Source organism: Mixophyes fleayi, chromosome 12 (assembly GCF_038048845.1).
Source record: "Mixophyes fleayi isolate aMixFle1 chromosome 12, aMixFle1.hap1, whole genome shotgun sequence".
In the NCBI taxonomy this organism is placed as follows: Eukaryota; Metazoa; Chordata; class Amphibia; order Anura; family Limnodynastidae; genus Mixophyes; species Mixophyes fleayi.
The window spans coordinates 83,502,364-83,513,063 of NC_134413.1; the positions used below are offsets into that span (position 1 = coordinate 83,502,364).

Sequence of the window (10,700 nt, forward strand, 5' to 3'; positions counted from 1 at the left end):
TATTTCCCTCTGTGCCTCAATCCATCTCCCTCCTCTCCTTTCTGCATCCCCCTATTTCCCCCTCTGCCCCATCCATCTACCACCTCTCCTTCCTGCACGCCCCCCCTATTTCCATCTGTGCCCCATCCATCATCCATCTCCCTCCTCTCCTTCCTGCACGCCCCCCCTATTTCCATCTGTGCCCCATCCATCATCCATCTCAATCCTCTCCTTCCTGAATCCCCCCCCTATTTCGCCCTCTACCCCATCCATCTCCCTCCTCTCCTTCCTGCATCCCCCCATTTCCATCTGTACCCCATCCATCTCAATCCTCTCCTTCCTGAATCCCCCCCTATTTCGCCCTCTACCCCATCCATCTCCCTCCTCTCTTTCCTGCACCCCCCATTTCTTCTGGTGTCCCCATCCATTTCCCTCATCTTCTTCCTGTATTCTCCACCACCCTTCCCCGTGTCCCCTTCCATCTCCATCTTCTTCTTCCCCTCCCTGTTGCTTATGTGTAGTATGTGCCACTTACTGCCTTAGTTTTGTGATTGCATATGGTAGCGGTGTGCGTGACTTGTGACTATGTATCACGTGACTCACATGTGGGCTGTAACATAGATCCGACAGCTGCTACCCAGCTCCCCCCTGACCATCCCTACCCCTGCTTATCTCTGCTGCCAGACTGCCCCATCCATCTGCCCTCGGATCTACCACAACAATAAAAAAAAATAGTTTCAAAATATTATACTTTAGTACCCAGTTCCCTCTGTTACTATTTGAGCTACAATAGGTGAAGAAAGAAGAAAAGACAATTTTTTCAAATTGGGAAAAAGACAGTCAATTAATTCTGCTCTGTGTTTGTGTTTGAAGTCTGAGATTCTGTGTGATCACAGGAGAAAACCCCTTTACACGTAAGTACACTCTGCCTAATCGATACTTGCTGTATGTAGAAAGATCAGACTTTAGTACACACACAAGTGTCTGTCTGTTCACTAAGGTCATAACAGAACACATCAAAAAAATAATTATAAATTGAATGAACAGTAACAATATAAGCATTAATAAAAATATGGATTTTCAAAAAATATTTAATATTTTTTTAACATTAAATACATAAATCAAGATGATTTTAATGCATATTGTACGTGCAATGTATTTTTATAGCATATCTTACTTGCATTCACATGTTCTGTGCTAGTTAGTGGCTTTGACAGGATGGATCTCCTATGCCACCCTGTCCATGTTGCTGGGGACCGGCTGGACTTGCCATGCCACCATCCCCTTTCTTTATCCCAATTGCATCCCTCTAACCGCAGTAGGAGGGACCTGCTGCAAACACTAGGCTCCTTCAATGGCACCTAGAACCAATTCCTCCTGGGTAACTCTCGCTGCTAGTGTACCCCCTTTCCTAGGCACCTGGGCTGGTACACCTGACCTCTTCCTTTAGATCAGGGTTGCTGTGGATGGTTCCCCTTGACCTATCACACTGCCCAGAACTGCAGGATAGCAGGCAGAGCGTTATTATTAGATGCTGGGCCCCAAGCTCAGAACAGCCGGATAACGGATTAGATTGGTGTAATCTGTAGGTAACAGTAATTACAGCAGGTAAATAGTCGTCAAAGCAGAATCTTGAAGCAGTGATGTTTTATTAACTCAAGTAGCCCTTACAAGGACAGTTACACGCTAGTTTGATGTACACGCGATCTTTCCGGAAGTTACAGATGGATTGATACATGGTATGGTCAAACAGGGCTCTTTTTATACAGTTTTGCAGCCCTACCCTGGCAGTAGGTAATCCAGTCTCCTGCTCCTTTATCCAATCATGATGATCACATTAACTTACAATGGCAGCCATATTGAAAGCATGGAGGGATTAGATCAACCTCCATTTTCTCAATTGTCTGCGTAAACTCAGCCTCTTCTAAACACATTGGACCTGATTCATTAAGGAAAGGAAAGTAAAAAAAATGAGTAACTTTGCAACTTGGCAAAACCATGTTGCATTGGAGGGGGGAGGAAAACTTAACATGTGATGGCAGATTTATAGTTGGGTTAAGGCATTTACAAATAAAGCTCTCAAGTATTTGTGTGTTAGATTAAAAAATAGCCAGTATTTATCTTATGTGCAAACTAATAAACTAATTTGCGCCCCTGGCATTGTAAACATGGTTTTGTCCAGGAGAAAACTTAATTTTTTGCTTGACTTTCCTTAATCATCAGACCCCTTGTATACTACATTGTTGCAATACTAACTAACTATCATCCCATAAACTCAATTTCTCCAGGAAGAAACTGCATTATTTTAAATGTTTCACATTAAAACTACCTTCAGTCATTGCACAATCCATTCTAAATTCCATAGGAACTCCAGGTGGTAGGTGGAGATGTTGCCTATAGCAACTAATCAGATTCTAGTTAACTATTTGTTACATTCTACAAAATGACAGCTACAATCTGATTGGTTGCTATAGGCAACATATCCACCTTTTCAAACTGCAACTTGATAAAGTTACACCCAGGACTTACAGTTTCACATTCTAGCCATCTTGTATTCCATTCAAACACCATAAACCTGTTTAGTTGTGTCCCATAAATCAATGAATATATAGTTCCACAATTGTACAGCATTGCAAGAGTTAACAGCGACAATGCACATTGTCTGCCATCTTAACACTATATCCATATCGGTTGCCGGAGACTAAGCTTCATTGCACTGTCGCAATAGTAAAGATCTGAGTCTATATAACGTATGTATATTCTTAAATATAAAGTATCCTCAAAAAATTATTTTATTAAAATAGTAATACAATGTAAATTTTAGTTGCATATAGTAATAATATTGGAACTTCTAATATATTTTCAAGCTGATAAAAGGCCAGCAACATTTTTAATATATTGTCTAATGTTCAAGGGGGCCCACTTCATCAGGGGCCCACAGGGCCCACTTGCCATTGGCAAGCGGACACCCTGGCCAGTCCGCCACTGACTATACCTAGCAATATTGTTCAATTATAGTGCTAACACAAAGGTATACAATTCCTATTTATGCAACACAATCAATCTAAAACACAGTCACATATTAATCACACAATCTCCATTATCAAAAACTACAATTCTCATTGGGAACATCACATGGTCTTAGAAACTCTATTGACAACATTGTAACTTTATTACAAGACATGCAGTTACACTTTCCATTTAATCCATTCAAATAATCTATTTTCACATACTAGCCATCTGCAAACCAAAGACATATGATTCTAGCCATCCTCTAATATACATGGCCTTCTAGGACTAACACATGCACAGACCTTCATTCCATTCAACTTACACTTTCTATCAGCTGGGAGCTGTCCTCTTAGGGTGGGAGCAGAGAGAAACAGACCTTCTGTGCCTTATGTAACATAGGATAATACCTTTCTTGGGGAGCCAGCCTACCACAGCTAGTTGTTCACAACATCTAGCCTGCTTCAAATGCCAAAACCTGTTTCTCTAGTTACAGTGGGGGGGAGTAGAGTTATGTGCAGGATCTCCTTTTCAATGTCAAGGTAAGAATGGAATATAAAATAATATATTATATATAATCGTCTTCATATATATTAGTGAAAGAGAAAAAGGTGCATGTCTTTAAATTAATGAAATGTGTACAAATGAATAAAATAATTTCGGAAGGCAGCCAAAGACAATTGAGGCCAATGTCTATGTGCAAACATAAGAAAAATGTTGTCCGGCGCTCAAACACAAACAATATATAAATCACTATGAGTCAGCATAGACATACAATAGAATTTTGTGCACAATATAACTATAATGGGAAAAATGCTCACTTGCCCTATCAAGGCATCTCCTGTAGGTGAGGCCTTACCCTAGCCAGTAAAACAAATTTATACTCAAGGTGTCACATTTAAAACCTTCCCTGAACTGCCATCTTATAAAACATGCAGCAGCTGGGGGTAGTGGTCAACTCCCAGAAAAACAAACTAGACACTAGTGAAAAAGAAAAATATAACCCATAACGGAAAGGCTGGATCTGGGGCCTGATTCATTAAGGATCTTAACTTAAGAAACTTCTTATTTCAGTCTCCTGGACAAAACCATGTTACAATGCAAGGGGTGCAAATTAGTATTCTGTTTTGCACATAAGTTAAATACTGACTGTTAGCACAGTCATGTAGCACACAAATACTTGATAGCTTATTTGTACACTGAAATTTAAAGTTGATATTTATGTGCTACATGAAAAAACAGTCAGTATTTAACTTATGTGCAAAACAGAATACTAATTTGTACCCCTTGCATTGTAACATGGTTTTGTCCAGGAGACTGAAATAAGAAGTTTCTTAAGTTAAGATCCTTAATGAATCAGGCCCCTAGTCATGAAAGATCACAGCACCCTGGTCATAAAGGGTTTAATGTATTTAAAATGCATAGTGTCGATATCTCTCTTTTTCGTGCACCCAACCTCCTTCTGATGTTCATTTATTATTAGTGTATTTACCATATAATAACCATGCGAAAACATATTTAGATATGGCAAAGGTCATAGTTTTTATTTTTTGATTGAATAAACGAATACTGAAAAGTGGCGAGGGCAGTCAGCCAAACTAAATGTAAATCCAAACAGTGGAAGGTCAGACCACTACCCACTGGTCCCAGGAAGTTATCTTTTACACTTGACCAATGTTAAGACTTCTGGAAACAGAGTGACTACACCCCTTCTGGACTCGACAAGGACGTGCCCACACAAAGCACGCCAAGGGGTACTCCACACAAAAGGACCAAGAGTCATGTTACTTCAAAGGGGGCAGTGACCCCCTACCAATCATTAGTAACACCATATGCTTAATAGTAGTTGATTGCGAAGCTCTCCTACAACAGCAGTGATCCTTTTAAAGAAGATCACAACCCGCCACCCAGTGACCTCATTGCCATCCCTAATACCTTAAAATGTTTCTCTATAAAGAGTCCAAGTCCTTGTTCGGTCAGGTGCACTCCATCGGGATGAAACAGATACACCTGGTCCACCGTAATTAGCGGGTGGTTGACTACTATACCCCCCAGCGTTCAAATTACCTGCCCCGTGGACTTATCGAGTTTTTTAAGTAGCGTACTCATAATGGGAGAGGGGAAGGCAGATCTCCCTGAGAGGCATAATATGATGTTGGACCAACATAATTTAACCGTTGGCCACCAAGCATAAATGGCTTTCAAATCCCCCTAATGGAGATCTGGAGGTCCAAGTACTTGCTTTGCCTAGGTTGTTGTTGTCCAGATGTATGAAAAGTATATCGGGAGGAACGTCTATAGTCACCTCCTCTATCCATAGGGGTATAAGGGACTCCCACATTAATCCCCTCTTTGCCACCCACCTGATGTGAACGGGGTGGAAAAAAAGGGGTCCAGTTTCGGACTAAACAGTGTCTGGACGCCAGTGCCGTAACTAGACATTTTGGTGCCCTGGGCGAGACAGGGCACCGGCGCCCCCCATCTAAGTGGGAGTGGCATTTGACAAGTGGGTGTGGCCAGCCTAATGTGGGTGTGTATAGCACTTTACTGAAAGAATTCGTATATGTATAATTGTGTATATATATATATATATACACACACACACACACACACAGTGGTGGGATTCCAATAAATTAACAACCGACTCTCTGCCCTAATGACTATTTAAAGCATGCAAAAAATAACTCTGACTGATCTATAAATGCCCAGCACACTGTGTATATCTCAGATGACACGTTTGAACATTTATATATAACTGCTGCTTATACAAAGCATTTCAAGACATTGTTATAAAAACAAAGGGGAGACAGGGGGGGGGGGGATAGAGAAACCAAATTAGGATACAAGCAGCAGTAAGACAGACTGGCAAACATGGAGGGAAGGAAAGGGGGGGACCATACCTTGCACATCAGTGACCCATTCATTCTGAAGGAGCCTCTGAGCGCTTCCACTTCTACTGCACAGCGCGCCCCAGCACACCTCAGATGAAGCCACTCAATAATAGTGCCGGCAGGAAGTAGGTTCAGAAGCTCTCCTGTGATACATGTGGTCAGAAGCGGGGACGGGGCATTCACATGTAAACAACAGAAGACTGTGCCTGTAAAAAGTACATAGCCGTGCTGTGCCTAACTAAGGCAGTGCACAGCTGAAGAGTGCAGTCTATATCCCAGCCTCCTCCCACGCTGACGGCAGCCTCCTCCACCCCACCAGTGAAGAGGGCGGAGTGATTGATCAATCATCGCCCCCCCCCCGCAAGCTAGTCCAACGCTGGCAGCGGAGCCTTTCACTCACGATGTGCCTTTGACTTCTGCAGTGGAACGCATGTGCGTTCCACAGACAGGAAGTTCGGTATTTGTAACTTCCTGTCTGTGGAACGCACATGCGTTCCACTTCGGAAGTCAAAGGCTTTTCTTAACACTGGCAGCAGAGCTAGGTAGCGGGCGGCTGCTGCGCCCTCTTTGGGCTTGCGCCCGGGGCGACGGCACCGCCCGCACCACCCTAGTTACGGCTCTGCTGGACGCCCAGTACACACATGAGTGGCACATGATACAAATCCGGATCTTCTGGACGGTGGCACCTATTACGAAGCAGGGCAGTCAGTAAAATAAATGCAAAGCCAAACAGTGGAAGGTCAGACTATTACCCACTGGACCCAGGAAGTTATCCTTTACAATTGACTGGTGTTAAACTTCTGGAAATAGAGTGACTACACTCCCTCTGGACTCGACAGTGACGTGCCCACACAAGGTAAGTCAAGGGTTTCTCCACACAAAAGGACCAAGAGTCATGTTACTTCAAGGGGGGCAGTAAACCCTACCAACCACGATAACACCATATGCTTAATACTAGCTTTCTGCGATGTCTGGGAAGCAGTGGACTTGTACCATCATTAAGCATCCCCCCGTGGAAAAGGCTGCATCATCTTAAGCAGGGCCCCACAGAAGGTGGGTCAAACAACAACAAGAAGGCCCCCACCAGAGCAGTGGGCCGCATATATCTTAAGCAAACCTCTGCCAGAGCAGTGGTCCACACACCATATAAGCAGACTGCCGCAAAACAGCGAGCCGCACACCAGGGAAACTCCCACGCCAGAGTAGTGGGGAAACTTGGGCTAGGGAGGAAGAGGGGAACGGAAAGGTGAAAATCCATAAAACCCTGGAGGCACATAGATAATAAGGCCTGTATCCAGGGAACCTGGCCGAACTTATGGTTGAGGCCTGATGTCTTTCTTGTATGTGGCAGATTTCCAACACCCTAAAGATTTAATAGCCGTGGTGGAAGTGTCCTTATCAGCTGCAGCAGTAGCTGCCCCAATTCTAAAAGAGTGGGTGCCGTATTGTGTAGGATCTAGACCCGCATAAGCCAATGAGCACATAATCAGTGCATTAAACTGAAATTTCATGAGGGTGGGGGGGTACCGTCGGCATGAAGCAACCACATGCTCCCCCCCAGGGGGTGTACCCTCGCCAATCTTATAAAAAGGGCGACTGGCAGATAGCCATGTCGTCCTGGGTGGGTAATCTCAACCACTGCACTTTACCATATTGATCAGTTTTGGATTTAACTGTTTTTGCCGTTAATTATGGCGCCGCCACAAAACTCCCTGGACTGTGCAACTCGCTAACCCGGAAGGCTCCACGAAAAGTGAGGGATAAAGCAGCACTAAATAGAAGCAATTCATCATCATCTATGTTGAAGCTGGCAAAGCACCAATCAATTGGTCAACATGTCGGTGTCTATGGGTCTCCTCTTATCCATCCCTGTAGGCCGGGATCTTAACCCATCCTTTGAGGGCCTTAGTTATTAGGAATGATTTTGTGGGATCCACGCCACCCTGTAGTCGGGACATGAATGATATGCCTGTGAGTGTGGTGGCCACAGTCCCGAGATTGGAGTAACCTAACAGTGACTGGATTCACCATCGTGTGCTAGATGGGGATGTCAGGGTGTATAATAACAAGTCTTGCATCTTCTTACTTTGATCCATAGGTAACCTGCAGCACTCATCTGTGGTGTCTATTTTAATGCCCATGAAAGACGAGCAGGGCAACGGCCCCTCTGGCTTGTCCTGAGTGCACATAGTTGTTACATCAGCAACTCTTGGGACCTCTCTCCCGCTGTCGTACCGACACCTCCTTCGTCAAGTGTGATCTCTGTAAAGCTGGACAAGAAGGGATATTAGACGGTCTTCCTTCCTCCAGATGTGGAAAGCGTCTGGGACTCAGCACGAGTCGCAGAGGTGGTGGAGAGGGAGCAGGACTGTGGTAGGACAAATCCAGGGGCAGAGGGGTTATGGCAATGGAGAAGGCGGGAGGGGGTCGTGCAAAAATGTGCTGAAAAAGGCTGATTACCCGTCTGGAGTGGGCGTGGGTGTATTGCAACCGACCATTGAGAAACTCCATGGGCACTGTCCTGCTGAGAGGGAGGTGGATAAGGGAGGGCTTAGTTGGAGGGGACAGGCACTGGGCTCAAAGAAGAAGTAGGTGGAAAAGACAAGGTATATGAGGGGTAGGGGTAGGAAGGAGGGAAGCTATGAGGTAGGGGCATGTGGCGATTTGGCGGGGGAAGGACCTGGTAATGGGAGTGCGTGAACCGTCCGGGGACCCATGGTGGCTTGGTCTAGGCGAGGGAGGGGGATAGGGGTGATGGGGTAGGAAGCTGCTGAAGTATAGGAATACAGGGAAAAAAGAAGGGGGGTCGGGACCTGGGATGGGAAGGGGGTGTCACTCTGGGTGCATCCATGTGGGGACATGACCAGGGACACAATCAAGGGAGATATAGGGAAATGGAAAATGGTGCAGACAGGAGAAAAGAGCAGGGGGAGAGAGAGACAAAGGGGAGGGAGTGGGACAGACGAAAAAAGGAGGAAAATGGAATAAAGGGCGAGAAAGAGAATGGGCAATGAATAAAAGCAAGCAGAAAGGGAGCTCAGACGGGAGTAAAAATATAAAATACAAAGAATATTCAATCTGCAATATGGATATATGCATCCAGCAATACTCAGCCTGACTACGCCATTGCAGGAAACAAAGAGACTCGGCATGCATTCAGAAGGAGAATATATAGCGGAGACTATGGAACCTCCCCATGAATATTATTGGCTGGCTACGCAGGAGACTTAATCCTGACTGGGAAAGTGCATGATAGAATATACACACACAATTTTAAGAGCATTCGGCTTAGGGCCTCTCTTGTCATTGCTGAGGAAATGATCCTTCTGTGGAGGCAGGGGATACAGGAAGAACCGTCATCATCATTAGCTATTTATATAGCGCCACTAATTTTGCAGCGCTGTACAGAGAACTCACTCACATCAGTCCCTGCCCCACTGAAACTTACAGTCTAAATTCCCCAACATACACACAGACAGAAAGAGAACTAGGGTCAATGAAATAGCAGCCAACTAACCTATCAGTATGTTTTTGGAGTGTGGGAGCAAAACCCACGCAAACTTGGGGAGAACATACAAACTCCACACCATACTTGCCAACTCTCCCGGAATGTCCAGGAGAATCCCGAAATTCGGGTCGGTCTCATGGACTCCCGGGAGAGCAAGCAAGTCTCCCGCATCCCACTACTGGCTTCCGAAAATGACGCAATTTGTGGTGAATCGCATCATTTTGGCCCCATCCCGTGACAAAACGTCATTTATGTCGCGGGGGCGGGGCCAATATGACGCGTTTGACCGCACCCCTCTCACGGAAATAACTTTGCGAAAGTAGGCTCCACACAGATAAAGCCTTGGTCAGGAATTAAACTCATGACCCCAGTGCTGTGAGGCAGAAGTGCTAACCATAACACTATTTTACCTCAGGCCTTATTATCACACACACAGTACATCAGGCACAAAGCGTTAGGCTCATACCAAGATGTAAGTTGGTTTAGGCTGCAAGTAGCACCGGAGCCATAATAATATATTATTGATCAGTGAGAAAGTCAGTCCAGTAATAAGTCAGAGAGTACGTTAAGGGATCATAAGTTAGGAAGAACTATATAACCCCCACTTTTCAGTAACCTGTCACCTCCTCTTACAACACATAATATACGTATAATACATTCTATACACTGAAAGAGTTAAAGTCTTACTTGAGAGTGTGCCGATAGCAGATCAAGAGGCTGATGATGAAAACATTACTTACATGAAGGACCAGGAAATAATGTAAAGCATGTGAGTTGTATTGTTTCACTTCCACTGTCTCCCTCCCCCTCTGCAGATAGGTCCAGGAACTCTCACCCTTTTATTTTTATCAATATTCCAAACTACAATATGAAGATTTTCTCATAGACACACGGGACTCAGGAGTTTTTCCTCATTACAATTAGGGGCATTTGTTTTAATGCCAAAATTTTCAATAAATAAACCTATGTATGAAACTTACTCATTACTTGCCAACTTTTTTGCCAGCGGGATGATCCGGGAGCTGCCGGCAGGAGTTGGGGGTGCGGGGGAGGGGCTCATCAAACGGCGTCATTTTGGGCCCGCACCCATGATGTTATGATGCAAACCCATTTTACAGCGATGGGCGGGGTCAAATGCCGCTATTCTCTGTGAATCGCGGCATTTGGTATCTAATTCTGCCCACTTCACTAGGAAGTGGGCAAATACGGGAGGCTGCCATACTCTCCCGGGAGTCCAGGAGACCCACCTGGAAACCGGGAGTCTACCAGACATTCCAGGAGAGTTGGCAAGTATGAACTTACCTTGCTAGCTA

At 44.8% G+C, this 10,700-nt stretch overlaps 1 protein-coding gene across 1 annotated transcript in view; it reads right to left on the reverse strand.

The window, feature by feature from the left end:
- The window catches only part of LOC142108951 (NACHT, LRR and PYD domains-containing protein 12-like), a 54,593-nt gene extending 46,203 nt beyond the window's left edge, over positions 1-8,390 (reverse strand). The window contains exon 1 of the mRNA XM_075192921.1: positions 8,115-8,390. Coding sequence (XP_075049022.1) covers positions 8,115-8,390 — 276 coding nt within the window. The remainder of the gene's footprint in view (positions 1-8,114) is intronic.
- Positions 8,391-10,700: the final 2,310 nt, after the last annotated feature.